This window comes from Tenebrio molitor, chromosome 1, assembly GCF_963966145.1.
Source record: "Tenebrio molitor chromosome 1, icTenMoli1.1, whole genome shotgun sequence".
NCBI lineage: Eukaryota > Metazoa > Arthropoda > Insecta > Coleoptera > Tenebrionidae > Tenebrio > Tenebrio molitor.
In genome coordinates, this window is record NC_091046.1 from 35368482 (window position 1) to 35393031 (window position 24550).

General features: G+C 34.9%; 1 protein-coding gene across 3 annotated transcripts; it reads right to left on the bottom strand.

The window, feature by feature from the left end:
* On the bottom strand, nucleotides 1-23320 carry Evi5 (ecotropic viral integration site 5). 3 transcript variants are annotated; one of them, XM_069053285.1, is made up of 11 exons: nucleotides 23122-23320; nucleotides 9083-9342; nucleotides 8806-9032; nucleotides 4020-4211; nucleotides 3542-3901; nucleotides 3175-3333; nucleotides 2887-3123; nucleotides 2071-2838; nucleotides 1918-2019; nucleotides 1695-1744; nucleotides 988-1192 (listed from the first exon to the last, which is right to left on the bottom strand). In XM_069053285.1, exons 1-11 carry the CDS (start codon nucleotides 23187-23189, stop codon nucleotides 1186-1188), a joined length of 2430 nt encoding a protein of 809 aa, XP_068909386.1. In that variant the 5' UTR covers nucleotides 23190-23320; the 3' UTR covers nucleotides 988-1185. The 3 variants fall into 3 exon arrangements, with proteins under 3 accessions (XP_068909369.1, XP_068909377.1, XP_068909386.1); XM_069053268.1 differs by lacking the exon at nucleotides 1695-1744 and having other exon boundaries at nucleotides 1-1192; nucleotides 23122-23308; XM_069053276.1 differs by lacking the exons at nucleotides 1695-1744; nucleotides 4020-4211 and having other exon boundaries at nucleotides 1-1192; nucleotides 23122-23312.
* Nucleotides 23321-24550: the final 1230 nt, after the last annotated feature.

The window sequence follows — 24550 nt, forward strand, 5'->3', positions numbered from 1 at the left end:
TCTGTTGATACAAATATATTTAAAGAATACAAAGAAGCAAAAACAATACCTAAAAAGAGAATAATCTTTAGACATATCAAAAGAACCACAATTATACATATTGCAACATCAATTATTTATTGCTGTAGTATACATTATTGAAAATAAGTTAAAATTTTTAACAAACATAAATCGAAAATATACATATTACAAAAATAAAAACAATTAATCCACACCAATAAAAATGTGCAGTATGCCTTTCTAGAGTATTTATCATTTTTTTAAATTTATATCTAAAAATAAAACACTTCGATGTTTAACGGTGGAATGTTTTAGCTAAAATTACACAAATTATTGCAACCAATTATATTATAGCACCTATAAATAGGTAATGAATGGGAAAGAGGCGCTGTCGGTAGCAGTTTTTTTCGCTTAAACCAGTCTGCAAATTATGCACTCAAAAAATACTGTTTCAACGAGTTTTGCGCAGCAAAATATAATTATTATGAACAGCCATTTCAGTTTAATACTACTAGTTTAACACAGATAGAATATTAGAAAATCTAATCTAACATCTTCTAATTTTCTCACTAATTCATAAGTTAATCTCTAGTTACATATTCCAAGAAAAAGTCCTACTACAGGTTATGCATAAAATACACAAAATTGCACACTATAAAATCGATTAAGTACATGAACCAAGAATTACAATAAAATATATTATCCTTAAAAGAAAATAATAAATTATAAATCTACACAATGTAAATGCACCATATATTCGGTTTCCTCGTCCATCGCGAGGACTCGAAGACGTTAATTACAAAATCCAGTTATGTTGAGGACCTTTCAAAAGTATATAGGCAAAAAGTACTACAAAATCTTATCCTACATTGAACTAGTTCCTAATAATTCAGTCGTGTTGTCAGACCTTTGAAGCACACATTTCGTCGTGAGCATCTAAAGTAGTGTGCGTGTTCATGTTGGGATCAAGTTCAGTTTTGCCGTCGCTTTTTAAACTGGGGTTGTGACATAATTCACTAAAATTAAGCTCGGATTTGGAGGTAGGAGACTCGACTATGTTCAATCTGAGGGAAGGATCGTCCAATCTGATCTTGGTATCGTCATCGGTGCTGTCGATGGATGACGACCTCTCCGACGGCAAACGACCACCCCCGGCGATTATCCGTCTCTTGAAGGATTCCAATCTCATGACCTGCCATTAAAAACAAACACTAGAAAGTGACGGGCTATCAAGTTGTTTTGTTTTCTGGGGAATACAAATTATAACTCGAAAACCATGTAGCAGACCATCAAATTACATGAAATCATAACGAAATGTGTAAATGAATGTCGCATCTTAAAAAGTATGCTGTTCAAAGTTTGCTACCAAAAGTATTCAATGTTTAAAGCAATACAGAAGTGAAGTGTCCAATAATCACACAGAGTATGAAATATTTAACAACAATACAATTATGTTAGAACCATTTATAAGCAAAAATACGTCTTCGTGTCGTCTAGAGTTTCATCTCCAAAGGGCAAAGCTCAACAGATCGGAATTGGTGATTTTAGTTTATTTACGCTTATTTCATCAAAGATGTATTTTTGCTAGGATAATATGACAACATCTTGCAGATTACAACATCTCAGCTACAACCAACCATGCAACAACTCGAAAATGTAGAAACTACTCCAAAGCTACATCAGTATTCACTTACTCGAGCCATTTCCAAGGCTCAGTATCCGGACTGGTGATAGGCGTGGGAAACTAAATAAATATCATTAGCACAATCACTCTATCTCATATTAGTCTCAAGGTTAAGCAATGTTATGTACAGGAAGACACGTCAGTATGAAGCAAAAGCGAGTGCTTTTTTGAAACTTTTGTGTAAAACGTGATAAAACCACCCAGTTTGTATCAATAAAATTACTTTCGGTTACCTCAGCCTGAAGATCAGCTACTTTGTCCTGCAATTCTCTAACTCGGTCGCTGTCGTCAACCGACTGAATTCTAAGCTCTCCTTCCGTGGCAATTTCCTGGCTCTAAAAAAATACACCGTTTTTCACTTAGACTCAATAACAGACGCGAAGTACCTTCAGTTCTAGTTGACTAATTTTTTGCGTAAGCTCGGCGATGGCTTGAGTCTTTTCGGCATCACTGATGCGAGCCTTCATCAACTCGTCTTGCATTTTGCTCTCCAAGTCGGAGTAGCGTCTGTGTTCTTCGAGCAGTCGAGCCGCGGCGTCGCGATCCCTCAATTCGGCTTTTTCCAGTTCGTCTCTCTGTTTCTTGATTTCTTCGTCCTGCCGTCTCAACTGGTTCGTACTCACTTGTACCTGAGTTTCCAGCTCCATCACTTTAAGTCTCAACTCTTTGACCTCGGTCAGAGTCTCCATTTCTCTTATCCTAGTGGTCATAAGCTCGTCTTCTAATTTCTGCGTTTCGTTATTTCGATTTTCCCAAAACAATAATTTTTTTGGAGTACTGTGGAGCTCTCCCGATGAGGTTGGTTCTTGTTTGTGCTCCTGGAGGTGCCTCTGCCACTGATTGCTAAGTTCTGAAACTCTTTGTCGAAGATCTTTCAAAGAGAGATTAGCCTCAGCTTCGCGCAATTTTACGGCGATCAGCTCTTCCTGAAGATGTGCAACACTGTTATCGGGAGTGATCTCGCGCAAAGTCTTCTTATCTTCTTCTAATTCATGGATTCTCGCCCTTAAGTCGCGAATGAGAGCGTCGTTCTCGGCTTCTCTCAACCTCACCTTCACCAGCTCTTCTTGAAGACACTCGATCATTTCTTCTCTTTGTTGCAATTGTTCTTGCTTCAGAGAAATTTCGTCAATGGAAGACTGCCTTGACGTGTGCTAAAACAAATTTTTAGAATGTTAATTAAATATCAAGGAAAAACTTACAGTTTCTTCCATCATCAATGACAAAGACCTAATTTTTTCGTTCGCTAAAGCAAGCTGGTGTGTTGTTTCCAAATGAGTGTGCCGCAACACATCCAGTTCTCTTTGTACCACAAAAGTAGTTTCCTCTTCTTCAGCTCGACTCACTTGTCCTCGCACCAAACGGTCGGCCAACGCTTTGCTTTCTTCTTCCAACATTTCGCATCGATGCCTCAACTGTTTATTTTCTGTTCTTAACCGCTACAACGTTACTTTATTGAAAACGAGGCAGAAATTAATGACAACATTTACTTTAAGTTCCGCCATTTCTTCTTGTTCTTTCGTTTTTATCACATTGTATTCTTTCTCCAACTTCTTCATCCTTTTCGAATTATATTTCATACTGTAAGCTGATTGCATGAGACCTTCGGGATCAGCTTCCGCCCTCGTCGGCAGTTCTTTTTGAAAAAACTGAAACCAAATCACAAATAAACTCAATTAATTATTGCTAACTTACATCTTTAACGGTATCCAAATATTTAGCAACCGCCATTGTCACGTTAAAAATTACTGATCATTTTGTTCGTCAAGTGTGTATCAGATAAGCTGATATGAAAAACAAACAAACATCACAAAATTAGGCTGAAAACGTATTGCCAAATATTCTTTTAATGTTTACCTTTAACATTCCTTCCATGTCGAGAGACATAAGTTCATCTTTGCCCAAAGTCAACATGGCAAGAGCCACTTTAAAAATAATTTCCATCCCTTCAGAAAGAAAGACATCCATGATCCTGCAGGCCAGAGGTAAAGACAAAGCTGTGGTAAATAACGTCAGAAACCAGCTGGAAGCGTACATCGAAGTGTGGAAATTCTGAGACTGAAAGTGTTGGTTGAGTTCCGGCAAATATTCGGCGACTAGATTTTCGAGTTGGTACATGCAGAGGCCTAGTTCCGCCATGCTCGGTTTGAACATATCACGCATACGGTAGTCTTGCATAATCTTGACGAGAACTGCGAAAGCTTCCTCTTCGGGCATCTAAACGGTATTAAAAATTTTATGAATGTGCCATCGTTACTTTATAATCTTTTATTAAAGTCAAAAAACACATAAAATTCCAGTTTTATTACGCTTTAAAAATGTTCTAAAAACTCACTTGCATAAGTAACAGTCCTACAATAAAACCTGATCCTTGGCAATAACCGACTTCTCGATCGTGCAAAGAATAAGCTTTGATAACGTTGAAAAGAGATTCCTGACCAAGACCATCTTTCTCTTTGAAAAAGTCGTGTTCCGGATACGTTCGGGCTATGTCTCGACGTATGACCTTTTCACATGGAGATTTGGTCTGAAATCAGTTCGTTTTATTGAAAGATTTTTCTACATGCAATTATAGCAAACTACTTTAATAGATTAAATTTCAGTTAACTACCTAAATACTCGTACATTTGTTTATCTTAATTTTAAAAACGCAATAAAATTGAAGAACATACAAATAATTAATTGTGTAACTATTGCGCATTATATCATTAATTCTGTCTTATCTTAAAAGCTACGTTTTTAATCAATGAGTTTTTAAAATTTAGTACCAATTGTTTCTGACAAAACATTCTAGTTTTTTCAATTAATAATTTAAAACAAAATTAATAATAAACTTTTATATTTCCGGAATCTACTTCTGTTATATTTGATTAAAATAAATTGACAACTTTGATCTTTATTAATAATTCAGTTTCATATTTCCTATCTAGACCATTTCAAAAATAAATGAAAAAAACCTTAAATGAACAAATGTTCATATTAGAATTTATCAATTTTACGACATATCAAACAGAAAATAAATATTTTATGTTTCTAAAGCATTAAGAACTTTTGATAAGATGATTCAATGGATTTAATATTACATCTTATCTTAATCATCATGACATTATGAAAGGTAAACTTTATATCCATGTATGCAACCCTTGGGCGCTTATAACTAATAAAACAGCTGAACATATTTTGATGGGGTTTGTGCTAACAACTAAAGCATTTCTTTAACTCCAGATTTCGTAAACAAACTAAACTATTTTATTTATTTTTTCTGTGGGTAAACACTGAAATAATATACACTGGTCTGGATCTGGACCTACGTAAAAATTGCTTTTCTCATGGATAATTTTATATGGCCTGCAGTACAGTGTGTGAGACTGATATATTTTAATTTGCCACACGGGGGAAAAACCAAACATTAATTTACAAAAAAAAAGTGGTGTAAAACGCATTGGGCGGTATCACGACACCCTTATTAAATTTAATCATGACTGTAATCATCATGGTGACGAATTCATCTCTTTCTGGCAGGTTATAATTGCATAAATCTATATCGTTTTATTTGCTTTAATCACGACTTTAGTTAACGGCAACTTTAATAACGGTGTCGTGATACGACCCAATAGTTTTAAATGAATAAAGTAATCATACTGGTAGCCATGATTCTCCCCCAGGTAATTTTCTACTCCTCTGAAAATGTATTTGTGGCTATTTTCTTCAAAAAATGGAATCCAATCAGATTGCTACAAAATTTAAATTTCAGCCAACGACAAGCAAATGACAGCGAATATTCATGCATTAATGCAATTATCGAACATTGTACAGTCCATCAATATTCAATGTACGTGTTTGTAGCTGGCTGAAATTCAAATTTGGCGGTGAACTGATTGGACTAAATTTTTCCAAAGAGAAAGATGAAAAACATTATTGCAGAAAATGTTTATAAACAATACATTTTCGTATTCATAAATGAAATTTATATAGAAACGGTTGAAGTGGCTTTTTTGTAAGCGGACTTGAAACACTTCAAATCCAAGGAGTTGAAATGTACGCAGGCGGCTCGACCAAGTCAAATGTTAAGGTCATTTGAAGCATTTGTCACGACTTATTTATTAATAATTACCCCTATTAAAAAAAGCCTCTAAAAAAGCGAAATAACGAAATTATTACCCAATATTCAACCGATGCCACTGTGGTGTAACGCGAGTCGCCCATGTGCATGGAAGACAGATGTCAAAATCAAAAAAAGCAACATGGTTGTTCAACGTTAAACAGTATCTAAATTTTAGACTTTAGCAGACTTTACTAATATTAATGAACCTCCAAGTACCAACTAATAATGTTGTAACAAGAGAACTAGGAATTAATTACTGGTGCCTTAAAATTTGAAAATTGTCATTTTACTGTAACTGCAGCAAAAGAAAATAAATGAGTTCATGGCCGATTTTTTTTTAATCCTTGAAGATAAAGTAGTAGAAGGTACGTCTCGGTCTTCAATCTCTGAGCTTAGCACAAAAAGACTCTACTCTTAATGATATAATCTACTATTTTCTACGACTAACGTGAAATATGTCACTTAAACAAACATAAAATGTAATAATAATATGTTAAAAAAAATGTGGCCTGGTGCTGGCTTGCTTTTGTTTCCGTTAACGTATGGCGTAGCTTCATCCACTGTCAAATATTTCGTGAAAGAAGAAGTGTAGAACGAGAAAGTGGAAGTGAATGACCATCATTCGGATTTCATCAAAAACAATTGGAGAAATAATATACCGGGATATCAAAAATTATCTTGGTCAAAGGTGCTCATGGATTTTCAAATAATTGTCGAAACTTTGTGTCAATCATTTTTTGAAAGTCAAAATCAATTTTCGAGAGCACTTCCCACACTTTGCAGTAATGCCGAAGGATATTTGCGCATGCCTTACAAATTGTGTTGGTGTGTTTTGCGAAATTGGCTTTGTGGCTCATAAACAAGGCTGAAAGGCCAATCGTTCATAACGAAGAAATCGTCAAACGAAATAAGTTGGGACAAACGTTTTTCAATCCATGACCACCTTTGACCAAGATAATTTTTGATATCTTGGTACAATGAACCGGAAACTTTAATTTGTCATTTATCACAACAAATGAAGGTATGATCAAAATCATCATCAAATGATCTGACGGATTTGTCAAATAAAAAAAAACGACCTACGTTTGGAAAAGAGAGCCAAGGCTTGCTTGACGACACATTTATTTGATCACTCGTTAGTAAATTACCTTCTGTGTTTGGTTGCTATAGTCTGTCATGGCAACCGGTGCGAAAATAAAATAATGACATCGAACAGACTATCGTGTTACCATGATCTATCATAATTATTTTGAAATGCCATCATTCGCGAGTCTATACTTTTTTTTATAATAAAAACCACGAATGAATAAATTTTTGTAGTGAAAATCGTACGACACTCATTAATGGCCAATAGAAAAATTAGTTCACGAGCCATAACCATGGCAACAAAAAAAATTCTTGGAAATTTTTTGTAGGTAGACCAACCTAACTGTGATTAATAAGTGGAAATTTTTTCAGCCAATCAAAATCATTTATTTTGTTGTTGTCTTGGTTATGGCTCGTGAACTAATTTTTCTATTGGTCTTTAATGAGTGTCGTACGATTTAAAAATTTATAATTGAAGAAGCATAATGTCCGTGTCGTTGCGATTTTCTTACCGAATATGCCCTCGTGCATTGATTAATATCCGGAAATTTTATTCTCATGCATTTCCAAAACGTAATTAGCCCTCGTGTTCCACTCGGGTTAATTAATACGTTTTAGAACTGCATTCGAAAAAATTTCCGGAAATAATCAATGCACTAGGGATATTATAAGTGAAAATTTGCACATCGTAGAAATAGTAGGTATAGTATTTATATGTACAGTTGCGGCCACAGAACAGTTTAACGTTTAACGAGCAGGCGTTTTTATTTACCCATTTAACAAATAGGTTCAAGAATTACTTTTTGCAAATTAATATTTGGTGTAGGACACCTCTTGTTATACTAAGGACAACGTAACATTTTATCTGCCCCGCCCATTTCATTTTCTTAGTTACCAATCAAATACATAGGTTGTTAAGACGATCTGATTTACACAGTAAAAATTTCTGACATTCGAATTGTCTTAATGACATTTTATTTTTTAGAACCTAAAACAATAATTGTGGACTTGACAGCAAAATTCTAACCTTAACTTTTTTACGTGGCAAATGTGATGAAAAGTTGTACAGATTGAATCTGGCTTTGATTCTGATTGGTCAATTTTAGTGGGCGGAGCAGATAAAAAGTTATAACGGCAATACTATAATAACGTTTTGCAACCTTCGGTTCATTGATAACACTACGCCAATTATTTTTTAGAAAATTACAATAGGAAAATAATGTAAACTGTTCCGTGGCCGCAACTGTATGTATGCGTAGTCTCTACTATGCATCTGAATACGGCACGTGCCGTAGGCATTATACATTATTTATTACACATTACATTACACGCCCGTTGAACGATATACTATTTCTGTGAGTTTTAATTTTTTACAGGAAATAGTCTACAAAAATATCCCTCCTGCATGTCAAACTGCTACAATTATCGACAACTTGACGTGCACTTAAGATATTACTACCAAAAATAGTTAATTTATCAAAATAATACATATTTGTTACATACAGAATATCCCAGAATGAACCAGTATAATTTGTAGAAATCGGAAAAAACATTTAAATAATTCTGTCAAAAAATTAAATGCCAATTAATTTTTGAGGTAACGTTGTCCAACAACCTTGTAGATAAAATTTCGGCACATTTAAAAAATACACCCTTGTATATCATATTTTATAAAATGTACGCCAATGTGAAGTAACCTACTAAGACATATGCTTTAAAACAAGGAAACCGCATTGGTGTACATTTTTTTCGATTTCTACATGAAGCCAGTAGCTCGTGGTTAAAATTATGCTGGTTCATTCTGGGACACCCTGCATTTGAACTGGAAAATGTACAAGTTAAAACATTTTAAATGTTAATGCTAAGTGCCAGCCACACCTGAATATTTAACCGCAACTTATTGTTCCAAAATTTTCAATGGTACACCTACCTTTATATATTCGGCATACGATTTCTTTTCAGGGGCTTCGGCAGCACTGCACAGCAATTGCCACACAATAGCCCTGAAGTGTAACGGAATCCCTTTCCGCACCAATTCCTTGATTTGAGCATTCTGCTTCTTCCAATTGTTTTCCCAATCGTTGACGATTCTGCCCCATGTGGTCCAAAGATCTTCCTCGCCACAGTCCTCAGGTCGGTCTTGCGTGGAACTCGTACCTGAACATCGAGTTCATCTCACACGTTCGCACACAAAATCTCGGGCTTACCGGAGGTGAGTGATATCTGCGAAGTATCAGAGCTTTTCCGGGAGTGGCCCGACGCCCCGCTCAGAGAATTGAGGGATTTGGCGTCGGACTCGTAGAGACGGTTGGCTTCCTCCAGCTTGGCAAGAAGTTCAAGTTCAGCACCAGATGCGTTATTATTGTTGTTGCAGGGAGGGCTCTCGAGCCTCATGGCTGTCGGAGGCATCGCCGAGTAACAGCCCCCATCGGATTCGACCACGAGACAGCTCAACGATCCACCACTACTGAAACGGAGAGGATATTTTTAAATAGCCTATCAATCTAATTGGATTCTAATCTGAATAACGGCTCTCTTAAACCCTGGTTATTTTCGCTCACCGAAGCACCAACATCAAGTTAAATTTCAAACAAACGTGCCAACTGATGTGATGAAAAATAATCATAAAAGAAACCGTATAACATTTTCAGGCATGGATAAAATAAAATGAATATCTCATATTTCACCAAGATAAACTAGAGTCAGTTTTAGTCGTCTTCACGTTGTATAAAAGCTATAAATCACAAAATTGTTTTGAATGTGGCCACACTAACGTTGCCTGCAAAACTTTTTTTTGGCCATTTGTTTAACATTTTATCAAAATAAAGTCCACAAATAGCCAACTATAAGTATGTAAATGTCAGAATTACATCAAAGAGTCCTGAAAAAGGAAACATGTCATCAATCTGACTGGTCCTTACATTGTAGACTAATTTTCGTAAACAGACAACAAAAATAATAGAAATACGTAGGTACCACTTTCGTCCGTTGCAGTTTTCATATTCTGCGGTACTCATAAAGCCGAACGTCGCTCTCAACGAGTGACGAGTAATTTCATTTCGTTACACATCCGAATTTTTCTATTTCCGCATTTTTTATATTCCACCCTGGGGCGAACGTTTACGTTTACTGTATCAATAAAGTTGATGGCGGCGGGTTTATGGCGGCCATTTAGATGTCACATTTTTGGTACACGCAAAATTTACATACGCAGAATTAGATCAGAAGACATTTGAAGTGTTTGGCGAATGTCCTGGCGAAAACATTCAAGACGGCAATAAATGCCAACAATGTAAAAACAACCTGAAAAGAACCTGCGATAACGACTCAACCTATGCACGGATGCTGAGAAGACATAATCGCCTCGTTATGTCACAAGCAGATGCAGAACATTTGAAAAGGATAAAAAAAAACCGTACGCCCGATTTCACGGTTTTGTTGTTGGCGAGGGTTTATCGGAATTAAAAATTATCCACTTCGTCTATTCTACGTTGATAAAACACATTGCTTTTTAGAATTCCTTCCACGGAAACATACCAGGCTGTGGTATTTATCAAAGAAAATATTACAAGTTTTTATCGGTACGTCATAAATTTCCAACAAAGCTCAACAATAACTTGCCAATACCATCTAAACAAATCGTAATTACATTATCATTACAAAGTAGAGTTACACAACCGAGTTATTTGAAAAGTTTGAACGTTCATCAAAACCCAACCACCAAAAATATGATTTGTTGTGAAACAACTTCAACCATCACAGTGTAGTATTGTTATTTGTCTATCTGACAAGTTGTACATCTTGAATGTAATTGTTTCACGTCTTATCGAACACATTTCCAGTCCCATTAATTTGCATAATTTAGACATCATTCCCAATATGAGAAATCAACGGAATGGTGTTGGGATTAATTCAAGTTTAAACTTCAAGAAACATGTTTCCAATACAATAACCATTAATAATTTCAAGTTTGCGAGTGGCAGAATTAACAATTGTTTCAACATGGGCGCCGGTTTAATATCTCAGAACAATAGCTAATTTCCTGAGGCGGCAATTAAAAAAAGTTATAAAATTTGATATCGACCTCCTATAGCAGATAAAGTATATGCAACTGTTATACTAACTTACAATATTCTAACATACTTTTTCTTGTTATCGCCGTAATGCTCATTACTATGCAAAGACAGTTGTAAAATATGTGAGTCTAATGTTCTTTTATATAACTGTTCATTTCAGAGATCCCGCTTAGCATTTGCTTTTAACGCCTATACATGACATATGGTTAAAATACATTACAAATATGTAATATGCTATAAATTCAAGTGAAAATAATTTCTACAGGCTAGTATGTATTTACTTTTTTGTAGCTTTATTTTGTCAAACTTATAGCCTTTAATAATGAAATGTTATATTACAAGAATTTATACCTAAGTAATTAACATTTTTAAACTTATTTTTTTATTGTATGTACTAAATAAAACATGTTTAGAGTAGCATCCACGTTAAGTTCAGTAATTGATAAAATCAAATGTTGCAACTAAAAGATAAAATTTATTATCTGCTAGTTTACTCAATGATTCAAATTTGATTGTGAATATTGCAGATGATTATATCATTTATATAGATCTAGAGTACCACTTAAAGATGTTGTAATTACATTACTCATACCCCCAGTTACGTACAATTCAAATCTTTGATATTCGACTTAATTCTTATTACATACAATAGCATATACGGAACCGGTTAAATCGAAAGTTCTAGAAATATCGAAAAATGTCGCGATTGGCTAAAGTAACAAGTAAAATAGAACCGAGCTGATTGCCATTGTGGTCAAGTAGGGGTTGCGAAAGTGGGGTGTTGGAAAAATGATAAAACCAAACGCGGAACGGGAAACAGGGCTTTTTTGATTCACTCGGGGTTTGAAATTTGACCTCCAAAATAGCCGGAAGTGTACGTTGAGTACCTCCAACAACCATTTTTGTGATCACGGTGCTTTGAAATTACAAGGTAAATTATTTTTCTAATTCTTGTACTTGCATTGTAGTCGCGGCTTAATTATTCACATAGCATTAGTCCTTTATCATGCTACAGTAAAGATTTATTATTTTCTTTGAGCATTTGGTGACCACGTGACCCTTTAGAATCTTGAATTAAACTCTTTATCGCGAAGTATGTGATGTTCTTGCATTTATCGATTAGGGAAACGCGTTCTCGCCAAGGCGAGCTATGTTAAAATTATTATAAAACATTGTGATTCATCACTCGTGCCTTGGGGTCTCGAGTTGGGGAAGCTACCGCCAGTGTCCATCGCACGCAATTAGCTGTGGTCCGGCGTAAGAGCACAAAAGTAGCCGTGTCACCCATAAGTGGGACAGTGACCAAACTATGCCAGCTGACACGTGAAGAGAGGTACCCTTTGGGCTTGTTAGAACCTTTTCCCTTTTATTTTCAACCACCGGAGTAGACCAGGTGGGTTCAATTTAATTGGGGAGACAATGCAAATCTAAACTGGATCACATAGTTCGTAGTCAAACTCTTTTAATGCTGTTCGCGCCATAAACTTCTGTACGTATATGCCCAGCTAACTCATTTAGTCATCTTTAAATTCGCGGGCCAAAAGTCAAATATTTACATCGTTTGTTGGGACCAAACACCACCATGCACGTCTATTTGTTAAATAAAATTACGTGAAGTGTGCTCAATCGTTTTAATTCCATTTTGAAATCCTCCGAAAGGTACGGCCTCTCGTAGAACCTAATTAAACCAAATGATAAACATAACACAGGATCCATAAACATTTCTTTCCTCATTATTTTTGTTTCGTATTTTTCCGCAAAAATATCATCCGAGGGAATGCGGCAACCAACAATACACCAAATAAGGGAGGAAAGTTTCATCAGGAGGAACCAAGGAAGTCGAAATGTTACGGTACAGTTGGGTCCCCAAAAACGAAACAGGGCCAATCTGTGAAAAACTGCCCGACAAGTCAAATACATTTGCAAGGGAGACATGTAATACCGTTATTTTCGTTTATATAGGTATCTTCAACCCGAAATTGGGGGTGCAGTTCATCCTTATAATTTTACATGGCAAGGGGAATCAAAATCGTAAAAAAATAAGTGTTAAGTTTTAGGACATGATTTATCAAAAGTTCTCAAGGTACAGTCGTATGCAAAAAAAGTAGACAAAAATTTATTATTTTATTTTATAAATGTGGCTTTTCTAATACCGACAACTTCTCCTCACTATTTTTGCATTCGGCTAGGCAATCAAGAATACAGTCGTAGTCAGCTGCCAAACAAAATGGAAAAACTGGAAGACTGGACCAAGCAGCCGAAAACTTCTTGTCTACTTTTTTTTGCATTCGACTGTATTTTACGAGGCAGTTCATGTTGTGTAGTTAAAAAAAAATACATTTTATTATTAGAGCTGGGGAATATTACACGGGAATCCTTGAGTACCTTGAATTTTAGTACGTACTCCAGATTCGAGATGAAAATTTGAATATTTCAATTTTCGTACCATGAAAAATAGGACATCGAAAAATAAACATTATAAAAGATAGCAAGAAGTATCAAAAGACATACTAGTTGTTGTTGGTTTTTAAGCTGAGACAAGTTTCAACTGTGTTTTCGGGTAACGTTAATATAGGTATTTAATATCAACACCATCAACAGGGGAACAGTAATCCTCCAATCACTGCCACACCGTATACCTATATTCAATAATTGGTTTGAGACCAAATCCTAACAGATAAATGTTGAGAACACCTTGTCCCTGTCTGCCACTATACAATACTGCCTTTTTATCTGCTTTCGCATTTCTTGTTTTATGCTAGTGATAAGTACGACATAGATTGGACTGCCGAATATGGTACTGACTCCATCTTTTCTTCCAACATAAATAACGGCGTTTTTCATGAGAAATTGCCCTGCAGGTTTTTCAATAAAATCTTTAATTTTTTTACCAACATACAACCCAGATTGTGCACCAGATATTTGTGGAGTCTCTTCCACCCTTTCTCTCGAATCCTCGACAATTTCATCAGATACTGGTGGCCATCCTGATGATTTACCCTTGTTCTGGTTGTTAAAAACCTGTTCACAATTCGTCTAATGTGAGTTAACATCGTGAATACGAGTATTTTCCGGATATTTTGCCTGTAATTCATTTTTACCAACAGATAATGAATAGGTCCATTCATCATTAACAAACCTTCCACTTCGAAAGTAAGAAACAATGAAGATGTTCTGTTCAATAGGATAAACCGTCATCAACCAAATAAAGCTAAAATAAAACACAAAACATCAAAACCTAACAATTTGTATTGAAAAATACAGATTTTTGGTGTTTATTAACTGATCAACTGCAATAAAACGAATTATTGGAACGAAGAAAACTGGACTGAAACTTGCGAACAAAACACCAAAGTTAGAAGTGACAGTTAATTAATTACGAATTAAAATTGAGCATCTGTTTTAAAAAAGGTGGCACTATAATATTTTTTCCAAAGCTAGCTTGACCCGACAACCATTTATAGATACCCTGTAGATAGAATCAAGAGACTGAGTTTCCTATTTTTGCACCTGACGTACAAAACAACCCCTGTTTTTGAGTTGTTTTTGTGTCTTTTACGCCGATTTATAGGATATTTGTTTAGAATGAAAGATATAGAAACTTAATTGGCATCTGCAAACATTGAAAAGTTATATCCATTTACGACAGTTAACACCAAAACATAACCCACAATTATTTATCATTATCAGCTTGTCTCACTCTTGAATATGTAATTTCGTTATACGGCTGTTCACATAATAGAGGTGTTCACACAATCGAGCGGCTACTGTAATTTATTGCTGGTTAAATAATTTTCAATTTTAATCAATGCACTCTTACTTTGTTTTACTGCAAGATTTCCATTTCAAAAGAAAAGATATTGGCAGTCAATCAACAAAGGAACAAAACTGATCCTGGTTTATACATAAATTAGGTATGTGATGCAAAAAGTTTTCGATAATTTCAATACTTATTTGAACATATTGAACCGTTGTAAATTGCCTTTGAGTCTTTCTACTATGGTAAATCATGTTCTCAGGGCACGCAATCCCAGAAAACGATCTTCTCGTCAACAGCAGTCAAGGTCTTTAAGACAGAGTGATTATTTGCTTCTCTACTAAATCGTCGTATAACACAAAAATTTATAGGTATATAGAACCCGGCCCATTTAAAAAATGTTAAGTCATAAATAATTTTATTTATGAAGAGCATAATAGTGTTTTAAGAATGAGTAATTTTTCCCACAAAATTAATGAAATTGACGATAACAAGCAAAGCATCTACTTTAATTCCACAAAGTCACTCATACAAAACAATTTTATTTGAACATGGGTGGCGCGCGTTAACAATGACAAAAACCACATTAAAATTCCATGTTCTGTAAATGTACCATAATGCATAATCGTAAATAGCAATATGTACTAGAAACGATTAAAATAACTACAATCTATTATCAAACTAAAGGCTTATCAAAAAACAATTGTTAATAAATGTAAAATTTATAAACATATTAAATCAGCTTAAGGGAGCATTCAAGTATAAAGATTAAAATTTATATTTAAGCATACTTACTTAAAAAACATAAATATTGGCACATATGAGAAATAATATTATACAGGGTTGCTAAAAAATATGGATACAGCTAAATATTTTCAGAACGGTTTAGCAGAGATCGCTGATTTGGCACACAGTTAGAAGTATTTAAATTTTATCATCTGAGATTATTTTCAATTTTCTAACATCGTTTATTTGATTTTTTTTAAATGGCACGGGGTCAAACTTAATATTTTTGAAAAGAGTATTTTTTGTGTGAATTCAGTTATGTAACACATGTCCACATCGTCGCCATCTTGAAAATCTTTTTAGCGTAAAATTATGTATGTATTTCGCGTTTAAACTTTTTATTTTTTTTTTAATAGATATTAAAATGTATTTTGTTTCATTTAAATGTTTAATTTTTACATTTATTATTGACTTTTATTTATTTTTTGGTCAAAGTACAGACGGCAAAGAACTGTTACATCACTGAATTCACAAAAAAAAACTCTTCAAAAATATTTAAATTGACCCCCCGAGCCATTTAAAACAAATCAAGTTAGCCTGGTATCTTCAAATAACTGTGTGCCAAATTTCAACGAGCTCTGCTAAACAGTTCTAAAAATATTTAGCTGTATCCATACTTTTTATCGTCCCTGTATGTATAAAAATATACCTTTAGTTTTTTTATTAATCAATTAATGACACTAATGAAACGGTCTAGACTTTTTAATAAAATTTGACTTTTAATTTTCCTTTGTACCGACTAGCACAAAAATTTCCTAAAATCACGTACAGCAAACGTTAATAACGATTTCGCTCGTGTTTAATTTGCACTGGAGTCTTTTTTCCTCTTCAGCTTCCTCTGTTTGCCTCTTCGAAGTGGCTCTAGTTGAAATGAACATACCGGGTGTGTTTTACAGTTGCATGTAAACCGATGAAATTCCAGACACCATTCTAGTGTTTGTAAAAAAATAATCAAAACCTTTCGAAAAAGTAATTTATAAAGTTAATTACGTAAATCAATGTTTATTTTTATGTCAAGATATACAGACAAGACTATAAATCGGTGTTATTTTAGAGTTAAAGTCAATTTATTGGGTCGATGTACGCAAACAAAACACATAAAATTCTTCCCTTCGGTGAGTTTTATGGATTGCCAATTTTTTATGCACCTATCGTGTAGGTTTTCAAAAAGAAGTTAACTGGTGAAAAACTGATCCAATTTCAGTACCTGTCATCAGAGTGGTCATAAACAAATAGAGGCCGTAAACTTGTCGACCTAATTCTGGAAACATTTCCCCAATGGTTTACACAGGTACAGTTAAATTACTAAATATTCATGGGGTATTACAAGATGGCCACATCAGACATTAACAGAAACTCTATGCTAAGAGTAAAGCCCGAAAGCCCCGCCCTTTATGCGCCCCAAATGTTTCGAACATTTAGTATGAATAACTAATTGTAAAAAAATATTAGATATAATGCATCCATACAAATGTTTTTTTTAACATTACGTTTACTTTTTAGCATTTAATTATTAGTGACACGAATAAATACACATTCAGACCAAAATAACCTTCGATCCTAGAAATATATTGTCTACTTATATTTATTTTTTGATTCCAGTTTCGTTTTAGTATGTGTAAGTGCACTAATATTTGGCTTAAATATGTGAAATAATAACAACCATGCTACACCCTTCGAAAAAAAAGGTTAAAAAATAGTCTTAAGATCTTTTTGATAAGTTTAAAATTATTCTGGAATATATGTGACAAAAAAAAACCTTCCCGAGATTTTGAAAATACATACATGTGAGCATTTCCACCAATATCGTCGGATGGCGGCATCAGCCGAGGCAAAAAGGACCCTTTTTGTTAATGTTTAGAATTTATTTACTGTGGTTAATTATTAGTTTTGATATAATTTATTGTCGAACATTTTATGGACTTAAGTTAAGGCGTGGGATTTTTGTTTTAACCCCGATAGGGTCAAGAGCAAGCAGCTGGGGGATTAAGCATCGAGCCCCAGCTGGGTCGTAAATGTCATATCTAATTATCGAGCTCTTGCATAAAATGTTATAGTTTTAGACTTTTTGATACACTCTGTAACACGCAGCCGAAGAATAAAGAGCTGGTTTTGAAGTGTAAAGTTTTGTTTTATTTGAAATAAAATCGTTAATCTAAAATACATTATATGAAAAATTAATAGCGCTTTATCCTCGGTGTAGAGTTTCTTGTTTCTAATATGCAGTGATTGCCTAGAAGTTGGCAACATTGATTTGGCAAAAGTTCTACAATGGCAATCGTCGTCATTGCTTGTCTATAGGCCAAAAATATGACCTAGATATAACAAGAGCTATCATATGACTTTCGGTATACATCATTTTGAGATTCAGAAAGCCGAAATTCGAAAATGGAATTAGTGTTAAATACAAAGTGAAAAAGAACGTATTATAAATCGCAGTAGGCGTTGGTGACGTAGTTGAATGTGCCGCAAGCTCTATAACATAAGTGAGACTAGCATCGCCGATAGGTAGCGCTGCTGGCGGTAGTGTAAATTTGTCTACTATACAGGGTGTTTCTGAAATAAGTACATTAATTTTAACTGGTAATAGAACTCATCAAAAGGAACAACTTTTCTCTCTGCCATTTTGGCGAAAAACGTTGCGTAGTGGCTTAAAAAAATAGGAAAGATTTTCCTAAAACCGTTCATATCTCCAAAACTAAGCTACCTAAAAACGTGAAACAACCAGATTCTTACGAAGTGGATTTTTTGCTATTCGGGTAGATTTCTTTGAATTTCGATTTCTGCGTTAAAACACGTTTTCTGGATGAAAATGGACGTTTTTTTCATATTAGCACTGATCTCAATTAGCCATTGCAGTATTTAGTGGCGTAGGGTTATTTTAGTGAAAAATCTCTCCCATTTTTTTTTTTGGAATTAAACATCGTTTTTGGGCAAAATGGTAGATAGAAAAGTTGTTCCTTTTGACGAGTTCTATTACCAGTTAAAATTAATGTACTTATTTCTGTTACACATTGTATAGTTTGTCTAACGTTGCGAAGCTAGCGGCACATCCCAAATTTGTGTGGGTTTTCAACGCCAACTGCGATGGGACAATCATTTATAATGTATGTATAATGTATAATGTATATGTCGAGCCGTTGAAACTGTCAAATTAGATGTCAATAGTCAAATATTAAATTATTAAATCTTAGCGTCAGTTGTGAATTCGACGTCTTAGTTGTTTTACTTGTGATTTTCTTCCGGTTTTCTATATTCTAATTACTTTTCATCTTACAACAGTCTATTAAAAACCTGTCATTAATGGACTTACATAACCTTCCTCTGTTTTTCTATCTGGTACCACCATATGCTATTGAGCGGCAAAAATCAAATATCGAGTCAAATATATTCGAATTCCACAGGACTCTTAATATACGTTCTTTTAGAGACACTTTATATATTAAGTAATAGACTGAGTTAAATATCAAATAACGAAATAATTCTGACATTTGATAATTACATAATAATGATGTTCAATCTGTCTTAAACAAACTACGTATATCCGATTTATGAAAAACAAACACAGAGAACACAAAACCAACATGTAAAGATATTCGATTCCACTCTCTTTGCTTGCATTTCTTGGGGAACGGAAACTTTCTTAGACGTGAAAATATCAGGAAAAACTCTCGACATGAATGATAGATGGCTACGAGAATTGCAACAGGAGCATTTCCGGTTAAGAAAATCTATTGATCGTATTGGCAGACTGCTTGACGTCGGGAATGACCCTGTGGCCTTGTGACCCTCCCTCTACGACCAGAACAATCCTTAAAACATAAATTAGACACTATTCCAATTTAATCTTGTCCTTTGTTCTCAGCTGAACGGATAAAACTTTCATCCACATCCGACATTGTTTACCGAAAATCGAAGCAACCTCAATTCCATCCAGAATTATTGAAGAGAAAAAACTCTTATCCCTCTTTCTGTCAGCCGTATTCCTTTTTTTTTCTTTAAATCCAGTTAAGACTGCTAATTCGCTGTTGCCGTGTCAGATAAATCAGTGAAATGGACCAGGCACAACGTTTGTTGCTTTCAATTTGTATCGGGGCTGTTGAAGGGCGAGGCTGATTACTATCAGCTTTTACATTATTAGGAGCGTTTATCAACCTTCAACGACCAACCCTTTGTTTATATAACACCTGAACACTTGTTCATGTTTAGGTCAGTAGAGGTGAGAATATAACGGCTATAGGGTCGTCTGGTCGATATAAGGCCATGGCAAGACCGATATCGTTGACAAATTATCTATTGTCTGCTTCCGAATAAATCACGGTATCTTTACACTCTATTCAAATTCATGAATAGAATATTTTATAAACGATTCGAGCTTCATCAATTTACAAACTACTTCTTCTAAACCTGACTGAGCTGAGACTTTAAAATGTCAGGTAATGTTAGTAGGTACTTTTCATTTTCTTTTAATTTAAGGTACCCTATACAACGAAATACACAAAAAAAATGATGGCAAAGGTTGACGAGCTCCAGAACATCTTGAGAAAGTAAAAAGGATGATGAAAATTTAATAGTGAAAAACCTTTCCATTAGCACCACCTTGAGATGTTTACATCAAAGCATGACAAAGAACTGGAGTACATATTCATGTTAAAAAAGTGATTTACCTTAACAGAGATGGTAAAAATCTTCTTCGGGTTGCATTAAGGTGGTCGTTATACGGCAACCAGGTTTAAGCAATTTTCACGGGAATATCAATAAGGACAAGAAAGAGTAAGACAACAAACGCTGACATCTCTAGAAAACGTTGTTTAAACTGTACAGCAATTACCCAATTAGTAATTCAAATTGATTCGTTAAGCTGTATTCCTTGGAATTTAGAGAACGAGGTGAAGTTTCTTCTAAAAATTACATCAACATAGTTAACTAAGAAGAGTTTAATACAGTCTGATTTTGAAAGTTGGGGGTTGCTGCGAACCCATTTCGTGACTAATTTGATCAGCGGATTTAACTCTTGTGTCATTTGTCTTGTGGGGACATATCACACAGACATCCGGACATCTTCGGTTAACACCATCGAAGAACTGCCACTCATGCAAGTGGCAGTCACTATTCGTGAAAATCCAATGATAATCCAACCAACTTTTTTAACAGGAGCTGTACGTACACGCCTGCATCGACAATGAAGGAGGACATTTTTAGCATTTATTACAGCTTTTTTTATCAGATCAAGTCAATAAATTTATTACTAACCCACCTTAACGCAAACGATGTTGATGCACATATTTTTTTTAGGTGTTGACATTTTATATTGTTTTTTAATCGAATTCTCTACTCGACTACCTAACTTTTTCGTGCTTCATTATGAATGACGTGTAAACACATAGGCGGGTATGGGTTTTAGGATTCTAATTTTAAATTTGAGAAGAATTTTCGGTAAAAATTATAAATAAAGATGTTGCTTATTTTGACGAGTTCCAGCGGTAGTTCAATTTTTTACGTGAACTTCCACAGCACTCTGCATTACACTAAGTTGGTAAGCGCAACATAACAGAATCGAGGAAAGGTTTCAAGACGCAGTCGAGTTTTTCACCTTCCGAGATCCTGTTTTCAGCACTTAACAACCATGTAACGTAAGCTATTTTTCTCACGTTCGAATTTATGTAGTACAAAAAGGCAAAATTGTCTAATTTGGACACATTTTACAAAAAAATCCAAAGGGTTCATTATAGGTGAAATCGATATACATCAGAATATTAAAACCTCAGGATCTTCAGACCGTTTATGATCACGTGCATTCAGTTTTGCGCTACACCTCCGCATAAGTTGAGTACGCCACTGATATCACGTTAGGAAGGATAGTAAGATTAAAAAGTTATCGAGTCCAACGCAAAAAAAGGTACAAAAAGTTTTTGGTTTTCATTCATAAATAATTCTTACACGTTTTTGCGGTTCTGTGTATTTAAAGTGTTTTTGGGCTATTTAATTCACAGTAAGGTTTTGTGACTCCGTGTTTAAGCGTTTTTGCGGCTATTCATGTTTCGATTTATGAAAGCTTCCAGAAGCGTCTTGTTCGGGATGAAATTAAGTGAAATTGAACTTGATGAATTTAAAATGTAGAAGTGCTAATAATTTTTAACTACTTTTTGTTAATAGTAATACATCCTAATTTTACTTTACATTTGGAATTTCTGAATTAACTAACAAATTTATAATAAAACAATTGCAAAGGCAACGTAACCTTTTGTAAGGTCAACATGAATATAATTACACACTTATGAAACTATAACTAGCATGCTTGCAATACCCTACGGCGTATTACCTCCAATCGTTGATTACTTTAATAAATATGTACAATTATTCATCAATAAGAAATGTTGGAAAAGTTCGTATCAAAATTCCAAGCGACTATTCCTAATAACTCAACCTTACAAGCACCGTATTTTCCACATCTTAAGACATACGATGCATTCCACCAAGTAATAAATTTATGCTGGCATCTTTGTGCCTTAATAGTTGTTGTATTTAATGTACCGTTACAAACTTTAATGGAACAAAGTACCTACATACAATTTGTGCAAACGTCTCTAACAGCAAATCCCTTCGTATCTGATTTTAAAAATAAAATAAAAGCGTTTTGGCTTAAGTTGGGTACTGGGATAATATATTTTTTGTCTTGATGCGGGTTGGTATCTTGAGACCGAAAATAATGGCAGTTAGAATTGAGTTTGGTGTTGGCGAATTACTTCAATTTCATTTTATATTTTGTTTCAAAATTCTGCCAACTTTTCTTTTGGATGGTCGTTAAAATAAGTCTCATCTAAAGTGTTTGTCATCTGTTTAGAACGATTTAATTTATACGACAATCTTAAGGACTTTTAGCTACAAATTTACATTACACCGCTAAATATTTATTTCGATTTCTAAAATTAAAACCGGTACACATGCGCTTGCATTTTCAGTGTGCTTCACTAAATAAGTAAATATGCGTTCTTTTGCACGCATCTAAGCTTTACTTATTCATCGTTTTGTGCCTTTTTGCTTTCGTTCTCTCTTGGTCATTTCTCCTCACAGCAACAAAGCCTAGCAAAGAGCATGTCGTTTACTTCCTAGGATTTCAGTAGTAAAACTCGACTACGGATGACGCAGGTAGGTATAAAAGCCGTAAGTAGCCGTTCCTTGTCCATTACCCTCAACATTAACCAACCGACTTTTACCGTGGAAAATTTACAACAACTCAAATTTCTACAATTTAATTAAACATTCGGGCGGTTATAACTTCTTGGAGTCGCTACGGTCGAACGAATCCGAAACCCGAATCGGTTTAATTCCAATTTTCACGCCGGGCTTATGTTTCCACATTAACCCTAAATTAAGGCTCAGAGGAACGGCTATTAATGAGCGGATTATGAAAAGCGACATCATTAAACCCAACTGCTTACACCACCCGACAAACTGATATATTTCCACTGAAAATATATCATAATCGAAAATTCAAAGCCCGCCCTGGTTCTGATCATTCCAGTTATTAAAGTGTTACAACAACCTTAACTTTAGAACAAATATGATTAATTTTTATCCGCTTAATGGACTATATCAACATAATTTTTACCGAAGGTATACTTACCGCTTTCGGGGACGCCTAGTATACCAGTACCTCGAAGATACCAGTTTTTGAAGAACCATGCTGTGCATGAAACAGTTTACTCAAACCATTTTCGATGCTTTTCATTCGTTGCTTTTCTAAATTAGATCCGTAAAAAACACGAGAATGCGCGTCCGAGCCTTTATTTGGCGCTTATTCAGGGATAATATTGATTCATTCTTTTTCACCGATTATTTACCAAAACTTTTTGCGATTAAGCTCTTGTTCAAAAAGTAGTCAGTCCAAAGATGCTATCAAAAAACTGTCTAATCTGATTACCCATTAGAAGTAATTTCTACTTTACTTGGAAACTCTTAACAAGAACGTTGAAACCAATTGAATCCTATTGTTGAAGGGTACAATTGAAAAATGGTGGATGCGCCGGTTCTAACGGTAAGCCGATTGCAATTTAAACGCAAAAGGACGCATTAAGTGCTACACAACAAAGAAAGATTTACGTAATGTCATTTATTTCCCCTCTGACAAATTGAATCTTTTGGTGAGAAATTACATTAAATAAACCAAAGACTTGAAAAGTTGTTTTCCAGAACGTAATAATTTGTGTAGACGTAGGTAATTAGGCAAAGTTTTAGAAGAGCCACCACAGACAAATTTATATCAATTGTGAAAGAGATATAAATCTAGATTGTGTGGCCTTCGTAAGGACCAGATAATAGACTCTACGAACTCTCGTGGTCTTTGCCAGACTACATAACAACTAACACTAGGGAATGACGGGATGCGATTTAATCTCATAAACCGATTGAACTATCGAAGACTTCGCTATTCCGCAGACATTGATTTCGTACATGGTTCGGTTTATAGCGACCGGTGCCAAAAGATCGTTGTCTCAGACTTAAATATAAATAACGGAACGGTGCGTTACTAGCAGGAGAGATCAATTTTTGTGAAATGATATGCTGATCGGGCATTGGCAGAGAGCAAACAGATTTGTCGCTATCGGCGATAACAAGCGGCACAAACGAGCTCGTTATCACAGATGATCGAAATTTGCAGAATATTCAGTTACAACATCGATAAACTAGTTAGGAATGGATTCCCAGTACGTCTGCCTCGGCAACATCATTTTCGTTCGTCACGATTTATAATAAATTTCGCTACACCGGAACCGAATTATCTCCCATGTGCAATTCGAGGGGCGTTGACCGACTTCCAATCTGTGCGAATTACATCAATGACTATACAAATAAAATTTTAAAACAACAAAGACCTAAATACAGCGACATTAAATAACAAACAAAAAAAGTAAATCATTAATTTGTTTAAAAAATAGCGACTGATTAGGGCCCTTCGAGCGCCCTTTTTGGCGTGGATTCCGTTTGATTTAAAAATACCCTTCGTGAAACACAAACCGCCACTCGTCGGCACGAGTCCGCCAAAACAGTGGCAG